Source organism: Mirounga leonina, unplaced genomic scaffold (genome assembly GCF_011800145.1).
Source record: "Mirounga leonina isolate KUSES-001 unplaced genomic scaffold, KU_Mleo_1.0 Mir_173, whole genome shotgun sequence".
Classification (NCBI taxonomy): Eukaryota; Metazoa; Chordata; class Mammalia; order Carnivora; family Phocidae; genus Mirounga; species Mirounga leonina.
Genome location: NW_023270447.1, coordinates 53349078 through 53364282, shown reverse-complemented (window position 1 = coordinate 53364282; position 15205 = coordinate 53349078). Strand labels below are relative to the sequence as shown.

At 43.7% G+C, this 15205-nt stretch overlaps 2 protein-coding genes across 16 annotated transcripts in view; one reads left to right on the top strand and one right to left on the bottom strand.

The window, feature by feature from the left end:
• Positions 1-6721, top strand: part of OSBPL9 (oxysterol binding protein like 9) — a 186685-nt gene extending 179964 nt beyond the window's left edge. For all 12 annotated transcript variants that reach the window (XM_035018578.1, XM_035018577.1, XM_035018576.1 and 9 more), the window contains 4 exons: positions 2925-3003; positions 3779-3870; positions 5643-5778; positions 6047-6721. In XM_035018578.1, the coding sequence (XP_034874469.1) occupies positions 2925-3003; positions 3779-3870; positions 5643-5778; positions 6047-6121 (382 nt within the window). In that variant the 3' untranslated portion in view covers positions 6122-6721. The remainder of the gene's footprint in view (positions 1-2924; positions 3004-3778; positions 3871-5642; positions 5779-6046) is intronic.
• Positions 6722-7400: 679 nt separating this feature from the next.
• NRDC (nardilysin convertase) overlaps positions 7401-15205 on the bottom strand; it is a 101166-nt gene continuing 93361 nt past the window's right edge. For 2 of the 4 annotated variants that reach the window (XM_035018570.1, XM_035018568.1), the window contains 9 exons: positions 13511-13542; positions 13119-13257; positions 10703-10750; positions 10359-10411; positions 9858-9941; positions 9093-9183; positions 8745-8861; positions 7797-7886; positions 7401-7638 (listed from right to left, as the gene is read on the bottom strand). In XM_035018570.1, the coding sequence (XP_034874461.1) occupies positions 7441-7638; positions 7797-7886; positions 8745-8861; positions 9093-9183; positions 9858-9941; positions 10359-10411; positions 10703-10750; positions 13119-13257; positions 13511-13542 (852 nt within the window). In that variant the 3' untranslated portion in view covers positions 7401-7440. The remainder of the gene's footprint in view (positions 7639-7796; positions 7887-8744; positions 8862-9092; positions 9184-9857; positions 9942-10358; positions 10412-10702; positions 10751-13118; positions 13258-13510; positions 13543-15205) is intronic. The other 2 variants (XM_035018569.1, XR_004681674.1) reach the window with 2 other exon arrangements.

Genomic DNA, 15205 nt, shown 5'->3' with positions numbered 1-15205 from the left:
GAAGCCTGGGCTAGTCTGTACAGTAGACACTATGATGATTCCCACTGTAATGTCTCCCAAATGCTCAGTCCTTTTTTCTGTGCCTTTGCTAGGGAAAAACAGTAACCATCACATCTTGGCTTGGTTTCGTCTAGAGTCAGATGAAGACAACTGTGCTTTCTCAGTAACAGTCAGTTGGGTGGATTCAGAATCCACCTGGAAGAGGAAAATCTGCAGGACTTTTGTCTTTCCTGAGAGGCCTTGTTGGGAACAGTGTTACAGATGGAAGATACATGACTGATTAACCAGTTTTCCAGGGAAATAATTGGGATGACATAATTAGTATCCAAAAAAATCTTGAGCGGGAAGGACCATGAACACATGATGAAGTTTAAAGATCAGTGTAAAATCTAAAAAATTACTGCAGGGGCGCCTGGGTGGCTCAGTTGGTTAAGCACCTGCCTTTGGCTCAGGTCATGATCCTGGAGTCCCTGGATCGAGTCCCGCATGGGGCTCCCTGCTCGGCAGGGAGTCTGCTTCTCCCTCTGACCCCCCCCCCATGTGCTCTCTCTCTCTCATTCTGTCTCAAATAAATAAATAAAATCTTTAAAAATAAATAAATAAATAAATAAATAAATAAAAAATGACTGCAATCAGAGGATATGGGCAGAGCTCAGCGAGCAGCACAAGTCACCACTGGAATGCATCTGCACCCCCAAAATAGCAGGTGTTGGAAATCAGGATGTCCAGAACAAAGACATGGGTGGGCCTGCTTCGCAGTGTTCCTTTGAGGTAACCAGCACCAGTAGGAGCTGCTAGCTCAGCAGAATCTTCTGCCAGTAATAGCCATATATAGTAGAAAGACTACCCTCAGAGTTGGGAACTGAAAAAGCGCTTGGTAGACTCTTCAAGTAAGGGATCTGAGCATGAGATGAAGGATTGTACTAGCTGAGTGGCTGTCAAAAGTTTTTGGTTTCTGGACTCCTTTACACTTAAAAATTACTAAGAGCCCCAAAGTGCTTTTGTCCTACATCAGATAATATCCATTGATATTTCTTACATTAGAAATTAAGACAAGATTTTTTTTTTAGGCGTTTATTTATTTGACAGAGACAGAGAGGGAACACAAGTAGGGGGAGTGGGAAAGGAAGAAGCAGGCCTCCCGCCAAGCAGGGAGCCCGATGTGGGGCTCGATCCCAGGACCCTGAGCCAAAGGCAGACGCTTAACGACTGAGCCACCCAGGTGCCCCAAGATTTTAAAATATTTATAAATAGGGGTGCCTGGGTAGCTTCGTTGGTTAAACATCTGACTCTTGATTTTGGCTCATGTCATGATCTCAGGGTTGTGGGATTAAGCCCCACATAAGGCTCTGCGCTCAGTGTGGAGTCTGCTTAAGATTTTCTTCCCCGGGCACCTTGGTGGCTCAGATGGTTAAGCGTCTGCCTTCGGCTCAGGTCATGATCCGAGAGTCTTGGGTTCGAGCCCCGCATCGGGCTCCCTGCTCAGCGGGGAGCCTGCTTCTCCCTCTGCCTCTCTCTCTCTCTCTGTCTTATGAATAAATAAAATCTTCAAAAAAAAAAGATTTTCTTTCCCTCTGCCCCTCCCCCTGCTTGCGTGCACACGTTCTCTTGTAAATAAATCTTTAAAATACTCATTTACAAAGGACAGTAGCATTTTTATGAAGAAGAAACTTTTCCAAAACTTGCCTTTAAAACATTTTTGAGAGGAGAGGCATAGTACATTTTCTGAATTTTGCAAATCTCTGATACAATTAATAGAAGACAGTTGGATTCTCCTACTTGTCAGTCTCTTGTGTAGCGTCTGGGAAACACTGTACACTTGTGGGAAAAAGAGGGTGAAAAAGGCAAGTAATGTCTTAATATGATGAAAATAGTTTTGACCTGAGAATCTTGGGAACCCTCAGGAGTCCCCACCATACTTTGAGAAGCACTGCACAATGACTTCGTAAACGTGGGATTCTACCATTTTTCTTCCCTGTTGTCGCCCTTCTCCTAAAGCCCCTAAATCATAGAGGAAACTTGTTTTAGTCCCATGATGACAGCTTGCATCCTACCCTGTGTATTTTTCTATTTCTGACCTCTTTTATAGCCTCCTCCTATGTTTATGCCTTACCCTTCCTAACCTGTTCTTTGCTGTGATGCTTAACTTCCCAAATTTCATACCTGCCATACATACCATTGTTATGTCCAAGTAGAGGCCTGTTGGCGTTTTTGAGGAAAGGATCCTTCCTCAGGAAAAGAGGTCAAACTGTTTGACCTTAGGACCTCAGGATCCTTCCTCAAGATGAAAAGCCTGGTCTCCAGTGTTAATCCTTAAGTGAGACCTTCTCTGACCTTCATTTCAACACTTTTGCCCTTGATCTCCATTGCTGACCTTAACTCCCCATAGCACTTACCACCCAGAATCTCAGTGGCGAGGTCTCCACAACTAGGCTGCGAACAGCTTGAGGGCAGGGACCATCCCTCATCTTTTGTGGCCCCAGTACCCCCACCACAGGGCTCTCTTGCTCATCTCCTATCCCCTATTCATGGGATCTTGAGTTCTAAATTAGCATCTTGTTTAGGGCCCTCATTCTTTTTTTTTTTTTTTTTTTGATTTTATTTATTTATTAGAGAATGAGAGAGAGCACAAGAGGGAAGAGGGTCAGAGGGAGAAGCAGAACCCCCGCTGAGCAGGGAGCCCGATGTGGGACTCGATCCCGGGACTCCAGGATCACGACCTGAGCCGAAGGCAGTCGCTTAACCAACTGAGCCACCCAGGCGCCCTAGGGGCCTCATTCTTAAGAGTTGGCTCAGGGAAATCCATTTCCACTAAGCTGCTTTTACCCCGAGACTTCACAGTTGCTCTTCCATGTTCTGCTCCGACCAGATTCTTCGGTAGTTATCAACTTAAGACTAACAGAAATGTTTCCTTTTCTATTTAGTTCTCCAAATGACAAGAAGTCTTTTTGCTCAGTTGAAGGGGAATGGAATGGTGTAATGTATGCAAAATATGCAACAGGGGTAAGAAGCTATATTTTACACTTATTTTAGGCTACATTAAATTGTAGCCTTTCATCCAGAAATTTAAATACCAAGGCCAACTCTAATGCCATCTCTTCAGGGAAATCCTTTTCTTTCCCCCACCTCTTCCCCAGTGGTACAGTGAGTTTTATTTTCCCCTCTCCTCTCAGAACACTCAGTATATGTAAAAAAAATATTAATGCTTGGCATATAGTAAATATCCAGTAAATGACAGCTGTATCATTAGAATGGGTGGTATGTTTATAAAATTAAGTGCTAAACTAATTTGTTTGTATACACAACTTGACTTTTTATAAGAAATGTATTTAGTGCCTGGCACCATGGATACAGAAATGAGTAAGATAGTCCTTGATCTCAAGAAACTTGCAAACAGTACCTAATTAAAGTAGGAGGGAAGGTGGTATGGGATTAACAGGAGGAGCCAACGAACTGGATTTTGGACTTGGAGAATTTGAAATGTAAAAAGCACTTCAGCATTTAGCATTAGAATTAGTTTATGGGCCTAATTTCATAAGAGATTAATATTGAGCATATAGCACATAGCCACATTGAAAACCTCTGTTGAGCTTCTACCAAGACTTAAGATACACCACTATATTTTAAGCTGAAGGTAGCATCTGAAACTCACTGTCTGTACATCCTATTCCTATGTGGGATTTGACTATTAAATCTGTTAAACGTTTCTGGGGAGAGTTGACTTTTCCTCCCAGAACAGTTTGAACAATAAAACATCTACCTATCTCTTATTTTCTAGGAAAATGCAGTTTTTATAGATACCAAGAAGTTGCCTATAATTAAGAAGAAAGTGAGGAAGTTGGAAGATCAGAACGAGTATGAATCCCGCTGGTAAGAGGACTTTGCTAGAGCTATTGTGGCGATGTCCTTGCTAATGGCTAGGCAAAGGCAGGGCTGGGTTTTGGAGACCCAACAGCAGAGTATAACAGAGCACAGACTAATTCTGAATACCTGGGTTCATATGGAGCTCCACCACTTACTAGCTTTTTAACCATGACTGTAAGCTAGCCTCTCTTTGCCTTCTTTCCTAAAATGGGAACTACCTCAGAGTTGATGTGAGGACTGAATGAGATAAAACACGTAGTATATATATGATGCTTGGGATATAGTAAGTATTGTGTGCAGACTTATCACCATCTTTGTGGTTTTTTTTTTTTTTTTTTTAGATTTTATTTATTTGAGAGAGACAGAGATAGTGAGATAGAGAGCACAAGTGGGGAGGAGAGGGAGAAGCAGGCTCCCCACAGAGCAGGGAGTCCGATGCGGGGCTCGATCCCAGGACCCTGGGATCATGACCTGAGCCGAAGGCAGACGCTTAACTGACTGAGCCACCCAGGCGCCCACCATCTTTGTGGTTTTTAAGAGAAGGCAGTGAGGTTCCCAAAAGACCCTGTCTTTTGTTGCAAAAAACTTTAAAAAATTTCATCCCAAAGTATTTCAGTATATATCTCTAAAGTGACTTAAAAACCACTAGCCACAATATCACACTTTGAAAAAACAAATCCTTGGGGCACCTGGGTGGCTCAGTCGTTAAGTGTCCGCCTTAGGCTCAGGTCATGATCCCAGAGTCCTGGGATCGAGTCCCACATCGGGCTCCCTGCTCAGCGAGAAGCCTGCTTCTCCCTCTCCCACTCCCCCTGCTTGTCTTGTTTCCTCTCTTGCTGTGTCAAATAAAATCTTAAAAAAAAAAAATCCTTAATATCATCAAGTATCTAGTTGGTATTCAATTTTCCAGTGGTTTCAAACATATTTTTCCTTTCGCATTTGCTACAGTAAAATCAGGATCTATCCGTGGTATGAGAATCACACACTGAAGTTCTTTGTTTAGCATATTAGTGCATTTAAGTGAAGGAAGAGGATCTTACAAATGATTACCCAACTGTTGTCTCTACTTGTTAACAGTCTGCTTGCCTGGACTGCCTGCTCGTATTTATAAGTGGAAATCTATAGAAATTTGTGCTCTGCTCCTCACCACAGGGGGATCTTAAGCATGGCCACTTCTCTGGTCCCTAGGTGTCTTCCCTTGTAAAGTGACACTAGACTTACCTAGTTATCATCTTCCAGGCCTTGAGAAGAAGCCACATCTCTTACCCCCATAAGTCTCTGCAGTTTACCTCTTGACCCTTATTCTCTTGGTTCAGACCGTTTCTCTAGATTTCATTTTTCAAGGGAGTTTTTCGGAAATGGCACTTCTTTCCCCTGATCTAACCCTTCTGGTTTATAATAAAGGAAACTCACACCCTAGAAAGGTGAATGATGAACCCCCAAAGTTGCATAGCTAGCTAGAGATAGAGCCAAAAGTAAAATCCCAGATTTCAGTTGTGTTCTTTCTTCTCTGTTGTCTGTACCATATATCTAGCTTTCTGCCCATCCTCTATGTTCTTCCTTTGACACTAGCAGTGGAATCTTCTGAGTCCATTTCTTTGTCCTTTATTCCATTGCCTTGGTACCACTTTAAGGAGATTCAATCTGTGAACTACACTTAAAACCGTTTGACTTACACTCTCATTATGCTATATTCAGTCAGGCTCCAGACTTTCAGTCTCAAGTTTGCTAACTCCTCTGTCCATCTAGTACTCAGGGCCTTGACTTCTTTTCTTTAGCCTTTGGAAGGATGTCACTTTCAACTTAAAAATCAGAGACATTGATGCAGCAACCGAAGCCAAGCATAGACTTGAAGAAAGACAAAGAGCAGAAGCTCGGGAAAGGAAGGAGAAGGAAATTCAATGGGAGACAAGGGTAAGCTCGATTGGGGAGCTGGCCCCAACCTACCAGCTGCTATTCCCCCTGAACTCTGAGCTGTAAGTCATTCATTCATTTCAGTGAATGCTGAAGTAGTGAACCACTTTTAAATAAGCATAGTGATGAACAGGGTGAGCCCTGGTCCCTGCCTGAAACTCACTTTAGTGTAATGAGGGGGAGAAGACATAGAATAATAAAAAGTATGGTATTATTTGTAGACATACAAAGCAAGTGAGTAACTGAATTCTCCCCCTTTCTTTTACAGTTATTTCATGAAGATGGAGAATGTTGGGTTTACGATGAACCATTACTGAAACGTCTTGGTGCTGCCAAGCATTAGGTTGGGAAATGCAAAGTTTACATCTGACGACCAGGGCAATAGGCATAATTAAGCAACAATCTTCCTTTGGGAGAACCTATTCACTCCCTTCTTATTGCAGTGGTTCCTATCTCAGGGATACTGGACTTTCTGATGCAGATGAACAATTAAAGCAAGAAAAGCTTCCCTTTTTTCCTTTTCTGTGGCAGTTACAATTTTGACTTCAGTCCTGAGAAAAACTTCAGGTTTTGAAAACAAGATGATCTGCTTTTTTCCCCAAGCCCCATGCTTTGAAAAGCATTTATAAATCCCGGTCTTAAACCTTGCACACCTAGTACGGCTGTTAAGATATACATCCACACACACACATATATACACACACGCACACATATAGACCTGATGCCAGATTTTTCATAAATACTCCATCTACTGTAAATATTGGTTCCTCTTAGTTGTTTTAGAAACTTAGTGCAATGTATTAAAATCAAGTGTTAGGAAATTTCATGCCCTCACCTATAACTTTTGTTTTGGAATTGGACTATTATTAAATTGTATCTAACTCTGGACTATATTTAATTATACTCAGTGCTTCTTAAGGCTTCATAAAGTAATTTTTCCAAATTTTTTTTAACGTGTTTCTTTTATTATCTGGCAACCTTGAATCCAGGAGCTAAGTCGCTTTACACAAGGACTCTCCTAAAACAATGGAGGGTCCATCCTTTTTCTCAACCCTCCCTTATACTCTGTGTTTAGCCCCCACCATGCTATTCTATTCTCCAGAGTTCCTTGAACTCTCATATAGCACACGTAGGGCTCCCAACATTTTATCCAAAAATATTTTATTGCCTTAGAGGGTTTAGGAAGAGGGTTTTAGATCCCCACCCCACACTGAAACGAACAAAAAAGAATGCCACAGCACCAAATGGCTCATTCTGTAGGGCATTACAGAACTATCATCTATCTTTATTTAAAAGTACATTAAACACACACACACACACACACACACATACACACACGTATTAGCACCTAGCATTTAGGCACTAAGACATCAGTTACATAGGGCCTCTCAAGGTTCTTCATGTGGGAACCAGGACAGGCCAGGGCTTGTCAAACTGTTCCTGCAAGCTTTTTGGTAACTTGGCACACCCTGCTACTTTTTATCATCTGCCAGCCACTACAGTAACTCTTGGTTTGTTAGTCACAATGTGGGGGGTAGGAGGAGTATAAATCAAATTCTATGATAGCAGTGCAAAAATTCTATGGCACTAGTAGTAGTGTAACTTCATAAAATACAAACACATTTTTAAATACACAGTGCTTCAGGCCGACAAGACTGCAGTTTATTTGACTATTTTATGGTAGGGGAGAAGGTTAAGTGTTGATGTGAAAGCCCTGATATCAGTAATGGGGATGGTAGAATCTACCAGCAGAGGAGAGGATGGCAAGTAGGTGAGCTGCATCACTTCACAAGAAGAGTTTGAATCCTCACCAGAAGGGGAACCATCCTCTTCTAGCTCATACTTCCCAAATCCAACAACCTGAAAGAAGCCAAAGACTTGAGGTGAGAAATATGCTGACCAGATACGGGCAAAGACCTGTTAGAATTTCTAGTCCCAATCCAAACTCGGGGGGTGGTAACTGGGCTAAATGACTGCTCTGGAAAGGACAGAGCTACAGCTTAGTTCACCATACTCACGTGAACGCTGAGCATTTTACTTCCTGGTCCTCTGTGAGCCTTGAACCAGTCGACTAGGTCGGATTTGGAGAATGACTTCAGTGCTTCAATCTTACAGGGGAAAGGGAATACAGGAAAAAAAGAAAACTATAAAAGACAAGCAGTACATTTTCTAAAAAGGTCATTATTTAAGAAACACACACCCTAGGCCAGAACTCTTTGGTTCTGCTTAGCATCTGAGCATATCATTTTATTCTTCCAGGTTTCAGGTTGCCCTCAACGTTTTGCACCCAGAGAAGGATGAAAATAAGCCTCTGTGACACACCTTTGTGTGTTTCATAGCAATAGTTAACCCTGGCAAATAAGAAAGGGTAGTAGACGCTGTAATTACAGCTGAGTAGTACACACGGAGCCAAAACCCACCATCACCTTAGTGTCATACCTCGAGTACATGCTAAGGGATACTCTGGCCTGAGAAAATACAGTAACAATTGAAACAGATGAAGAGAAGTTTGTCTTCTAATAGGAAAACTGGAGCACCTTATGAGCTGGGCTGAAACCTCTTGTTAAATGACCCTTTTGCTTCAGTGTCCTTTTGTTAATTTACCACATAGGGTTATATTATCAAAGAGTGTTAGACTGCAGGTCCCAGAGCTCTTTTTGTAGGTTTTATTACTTTGGGCTAAAAGTGGTCAAAAAGACCTAACGCCCAGAATTAATAAAGCTGGAATTCCATAAAGACCAGAAGTTCTTAATTTTCTTTAAATAGCAGAAACCTTTTTTCCTCCACAAATCCTGTACTGAGCCTCAATATAAATACAAAATATAAAACAATTATGTTACACAAAAACAGTACCAATACAAAAATGGATCAGCTCTCTTCCACACAGTATTGATTTGCTTGGGATTGTGACTCAAAATCAGGAATCCTGGTCAGGGCTCTAATACTCAAAACTGTGTTACTACTACCTCATGGGCAAGGCGATCAAAGAGATACTGCTGTGTCACCACCTCGTTCCAGTTCCTATCCACCTCCTCCCCAAGGTGGGTATCCTCGCATTCCTTCAGCTTGATCAGAGCTGTGACCTATTCCACCAAAGAGAGAGATCCTCAGGTATAACATCACACCAGTGGCCCCAGAACACACTTGACCCTGTTTGGTCTGGTCTGTGACAGACCTGCTACGATCCCTTCACTTGCGACCTGCCAGCAGGATGGGGAGGGATGAAGCTAGGAAGACATTTTGGTCACGTTAACGTGGGGCTACAAAACTCAAAAACTGGCCAAAGGAACAAAAGACCAGGCCAGCATACTCACCTGGGTGTTGAATGCTTCCTCGGTGAGGTTCTCGATCTTCTCCTCAAAGCTAGAAAGAAACTCTTCTATCTTCTTATCAACAATTTCAGAACTGAAACAAAACATCTTCAATTAAAAGTCAGCAGAGGGCAACAGTTCTTTCTGCCCACGGGTCCTGTCCCCATGCTTTAATAAAACCACCACTTTGCACCAAAAAAGGGGCAGAAACCTGGTCTCAAGCAGAATGCAAAAGAGAAAAAAAGCTAAGGCATGTTTCTAAGAAAGAGACTGAAGTATTTCCTTCCAGGCCTCAGTACCCTTCCCCTAAGCTGAGTGAGAGAAGAGAACAGAAAAGAACCCAACCCCTAACTCTAGCCCAACTTCTGATATCCTCAACACGGAAGCAATGACAACCCATGTTTGACCACTCCAAAGCTGAGGACCAACAAGACTTGTACCCTGGTTCTAGCATAAATGCCAGGTCAGGCATCTCTGCTTTTCTTGTCCTCAGGCCTGCCTGGAGAGAGGAAACACTGGCAAGCCCTGCACAGTGACCACAGGACACCAAAGGACTTGAGTTAAGCCCCCTAGGACCACTGGAACCATTAATGATCCATCCTGGATCAAGCCATCTATGACCCACCCTCCATCCCCCCCCACCCCGCCCCCCACAGCTGTGATTAAGGTAAGCAAACCCTATTGGGTCAGAGTTGCCTGGTTTAAGGAAGCACCGACAACCCCCACTCTCCAGGCCAAGAATAATAATAGTTGGGCCCATCTACTCACTTGTATTTAGTTGCCTGAGTCCCCACGGTGACAGAGAATCCTAGAATCCCAGATGTGTTCCTACAGGTAGGGTAAACATGGTACCTACAGCCAGAATGAAAAGTTGTGTGAACTCAGGTAGTCCCCAGGGCCCTGCCCTCAGAAACTACAGGTGAGTGGGAAGGGTTTCTGCACATCCTAATTGGACCTGGAGGTCCTGAAAGAAAATCCACAAACGTGTATGCATCTACTTCATTCTCAGGTTAGGGTGTCCACCCCTCTCCTGAACTGAGGACTACACACTAGTTTTTTTCCTTATCTTTGGAACTTGACCAAACTAAAAACCTGATCATAGTCCAAGATGCAGATTCTAGAAGTTTTGACCAGTCAGTATGACTCTAAAGCATGGAAGGACCAGCGAGCTCTGAGAGGCTGCTCAGTCAGGATATCTGATAAAACTCAGCCTGCAAAGTAAGCCCCAGACCTTTATTTGAGCTCAGTGCTCTTTGCCAGCAGACTTACCCAAGGGTCTGCTTGGTTCGAAGGAAGTCAAAACAAGGCTCTTCCATGTGCATCTGTAATTCAACATACTACCCATCAGCCCAACTCCTCCCAGCAGAGAAACCTCCATTTCTAACCCCCAAGTGTTCCACATAACCCCAAAGTCCAGCCTCCCTTACTGCCTTCTTCCTAAATTGCCCAGGCGCCCTGTCCATGCTCATACCGGGTGAGAATACTAAAAACCATCTCACCTACCAAACAGGCCTCTGACCCCTCCCAAGTCCCTAGCTCCCAGGCAGAAAGGCCAGTCCTCACAGTGGGTCAGGGGTTCCTGAACACATCAACTCTCCTTTATTGCAACTTACCACAAGCAGCTCCATAAGAGTGTATTCTTTCAGACTCCTGGCACCTGACTGAAAGGAGAGGTTGGTCAGACCAACTGAAAATCCAACAGCTTACAGGACTTTTTTAAGAATTCTTGGCAACCATTTATTCAGGTATCCATCCCATTCTTCTCTTCCCCCAAGAAAGCTGATCACACCCTCTATTGCCATACTTTGAACAATTTTGTTGATGCATCTGCCTTCCCACTTAGACTGCCTGTGAGGACAGAAATCACACTTGATCATTTATTTGTATTCTTAGCCCTTGCACAGGACTGCAGGCCGACATGGAGGTGAGTCTAACAATACCCAACCTGTCAGCTCCTGCCCGAAGGACCCGAAGGACAAAACCTAAAGTCAAGTACTTGCAGTTCAAGGTCCTAAGGAGAAGAGCAGGAAATATTTGGGATCAGTGAAGGGTATGTGGACCGATTCCTCAGATAGAAAGGGTATGAATAGAAGCTTCCAAGGCCACACACAGGGACCCAAACCAGTCAACAAGAGAAATACCTAAGAGGCAGATACCACACTTGGGAGACCACACCCTGGCTCTCCTGGAGAGTAGCAAAATAATGCAGTTAGAATGAAACAGAGCAGGAGGCCAGCAAGCAAGGATGCTGCTAGTACATCCCACAGTCAGGCTCTTGTAGGCTCCTCTAACAGACTCATTTCTGTTCCTTCCCACTTCACTAGAGGAGGAGGCTAAAAGCCTGTGTGCCCCCCGAGTCCTGTTTAGTCAGGCAAGGAGATATCCTGTTCAAAATGCTCTCTGGGAGGAAGGAAGTGGTTCCCTAAAGAAAGCTTGTTTTAGAAGCTAGTGCTAAGAGGTAATGGATAGAAAACACCTCAACAGACAAGGTCTTACAGTATGAAATCTCACCTATAACAGGAAAAGTACTATAGATTTTGAGCAGCAGAAACACTGGAAATGTGGACAGGGCTAAGCAGGGCCAGGCCATATCATTTATGGAACTTTGGAGCCTGGTAGTCATTTCAGCTTCAAATAAGCTGAGAACAGGGCGCCTGGGTGGTTCAAGTTGGTTAAGCATCTGCCTTCGGCCCAGGTCGTGATCCCAGAGTCCTGGGATCGAGTCCTATATCGTGCTCCCTGCTCAGCGGGGAGTCTGCTTCTCCCTCTCCCTCTGCCCCACCCCCCTGCTCATGCACTCACTCTCTCTCAAATAAATATAAAAAAAAAAAAATCTTAAAAAAAATAAGCTGAGAAACTGGATAAAAGCAAACAAACTAAGTAACTATAGCCAGAGGGATAGAGGCTCCACAGACAAGCAAGGTCTCTCCTATGGGAAGACTTAGGTCCAAGGCCAGAAACACAATAAAAGGACAAGGTGAGAGACTGTAAGGCCTGCCCAAAGCCCAGAACAGGCGGATCTTCACAGGGCCTGCCAGAGAAGTGACTTCCTCATGCAGGACACCCAGGAACCATAGCAGCAGCTCACTATAGGAGCCCCAGAGTTTAGGAAGTCTGAGGTCAGTCTGGACGGGCACAGGTCCCCATTGTCCTAGATGTAGGTGGGATTAACCACAAGCTATGGGCCAACAGATTGTTGCAAAGCTCTTCCTTATTTTAAGCCCCATCCCACCTTTCTAGAATGGTGTGGAAAGAACACAGGATCTGAGGACACAAAGAATAGATTCAAGCCCCAATTAGTATGACCTCAGGCAGGTAAGGGACTCTGGACCTCAGATTCACCATCAAAAGAGAGGTGATAAATCCTTTATCTCAGGTGCTTTGAAACTTTTAATTATGATTCTGGTAGTCATTCTGTTTGCTATATATTGATTGCGTGGCTGTTTACTTTTGTCTCTTTTTCAAAACTGTCTTTTTAACGAATGTCCTCCTGCTACTTGAGGTTTTGTCAGGGGAACACGTAGGAACTTCCAACCACTCTTCAGTCTCTGTCCCTCTGGACTAGTAGTTGAATGATTCAGTGAAGCCCTATGATTGAAAAAGGACCCATTTCACTAACCGGAGCAATTTTTTTTTTTTTAATATTTTTTATTTATTTACTTGACAGAGAGAGACACAGTGAGAGAGGGAACGCAAGCAGGGGGAGTGGGAAAGGGAGAAGCAGGCCTCCCGCGGAGCGGGGAGCCCAATGCGGGGCTCGATCCCAGGACCTGGGGATCATGACCTGAGCCTAAGGCAGACGCTTAACAACTGAGCCACCCAGGCGCCCCTAACAGAAGCAATTTTTAAATGCAATTGCTTCCCAAGGACAAATGACCCTAAGGATAAAAACTACAGAGGCAACTGCAAAAGGGCCTTGAAAGTCATAGGGTCACTACTCCCAGGTACTTTGGACCTTCCACCAGGCTTTAGTGCCCTAAAGGTACTTAGCCATGAGGATGGCTGTGTGTAAAGGGGCTATAAACTGACCTGGTAGTACACAGTGACTTCAGAGTTGGCATCACCCTTGTTCAGAGCTCTCACTTTGCACAGATGGTGGCCACTAGGCAGCTCTACCACCTGGAACTGCACAGGCATCTCCTGCTCCAGAGGCCTGAAGTTCAGCTTGCTACAAAAGAATGAGTATGGGTCACTGAGCAGTGCCTTTATCCTCTTGCCCCTACCCACAAACTACTGTGAAGAGGAGGTCAGGCCATCCACAGTCCCTTCTGAATTACTTTGTTTACATGACAAGCCTCAAAAAAACCTACCACAAGGAGCATCATCCATTGTGGATTTAGTAATAACTGAGCTGTGGCTCAAGGCCCTCCTGCTGGTAGGAATATACAACTCCTACAGAGAAAACTCAAACCAATACTCACTCAACAACGTATTTCAGGAAATCCGTTGATTCCTAGGAGGCGAAAGAGAAAAAAATATAGCAGGCTCTCTTGACATTAATTTCATCCAGAACCAACTAATACCAATATTCTAATTCTTTAAGAAGCCCTGGATAGCATGAGGAAAGCAGATACAGTCTGTCAACGACATTGATTATGATTGCTGAAAATTAAAGGGCTCTCAACTGAATAGCTCCTCCTCTGTTCTCCCATTGGCATTCTGTTTACCTGTACATGCGACACGCTCAACTTAACTGTTCGGGTTAGCCCACGAGGCTGTGTCCTCTAGGACACTTGTGACTGTGTTTTCAAAACCTCGGTCTATAAATATGGAACGTGGCACAGAGCAATAGAACAACACTTAACACTTAAGTGAATGCATCCTCTCCCCTCTCAAGACTGCTGTTTTCTTACCTATTAAATGGGGGATAAAAGGAGGGGTCAGCTCATCTCTACAGTGGTTTCTACCTGGAGCAATTCATGGAACTAAGTCCTCTGAACCAAAAGGACCCCTGCCCGGTAATTCCCACTGTGCTCAGAAAAGCAGGCAGCTATCCTGCTCCTCTCTATGTGGGTTGAAGCTTTTAAACTTCTTTCTGTGGGGAGGAAAGAAACTAAGGCTGGTTTGGGGGTTGGGGAATAAAGACAGCAAGGAAGTAGAGAGGAGACAGCAGCCAGTCTCAAGAGTGGCCAGTATATATCCCATCAAAGGGCCAGTCCTGAGAAACTGGGAAGCCATGAAGGAAGGAAGATGGTCAACAGCCAAGTAATTTAGGGAGAGTCCCAAACAAGCATTCTTAGCTGGAAGAGGCCTTAAAGATCCACAGACCTATCCCACTCAATATATATCAGAACAAACTCCTCATATCCCCCAAACCTATTTTTCCTACTCCTCCACCAACCCACTGGTTCAAGCAAGAAATCCAGGCAACATCTTAAACCCCTCCCTTCTCTAACACCCCCATATCCAACTAGTCACTAAGTTTTGGCCATTCTCTACCTCACTATTTCTTTCATTTACTTTGCCTAGCCTCAGCTTCATCATTTTTCGCTTCAATGTGTGTGTGTGTGTGTGCGCGTGTGTGGTAAAAGCACATAACAAAGTTCAGTATCTTAACCATTTTTAAGTGTACAGTTCCAGAGTGTTAAGTATATTTACAATGTTGTAAAACGGAACTCCAGAACTTCCTCACCTTGCAAAACTGAAATTCTATACCCATAAAACTACTCCCCCTTTTTTACATCTTCCCAACCCTTGGTAACCACAATTCCACTTTCTGTTCTATGACTTTGACTACTCTGGATACTTCATATACTCTGGAGTCATGTCAACTCTTATAAAAGCCTCATAACTGGTCCCTGCATCTTAACGACAAATCCCTTTTAAGATGTTTCACTGATTTTCCATTTACTACAGGATAAAGCCCAAGCTCCTTAACTTGACACACAACCTTGATATACAAGTTCTGCCAAAGTGTGTGTGTGTGTGTGTGTGTGTATACACATCCCTCACCACACCCCAGAGCTCCCACTTTAATCTCTAAACTATTGTTTCCACACACAATCTTCAACAAATAACCAATACCGTATATTTACCAAATCCATTTCACCCCAAGCCCTGTCCATTATCAGCAGTCTTCTCATTAAGGAAGTCTTGCCCAGCATGCGAATGGCCAT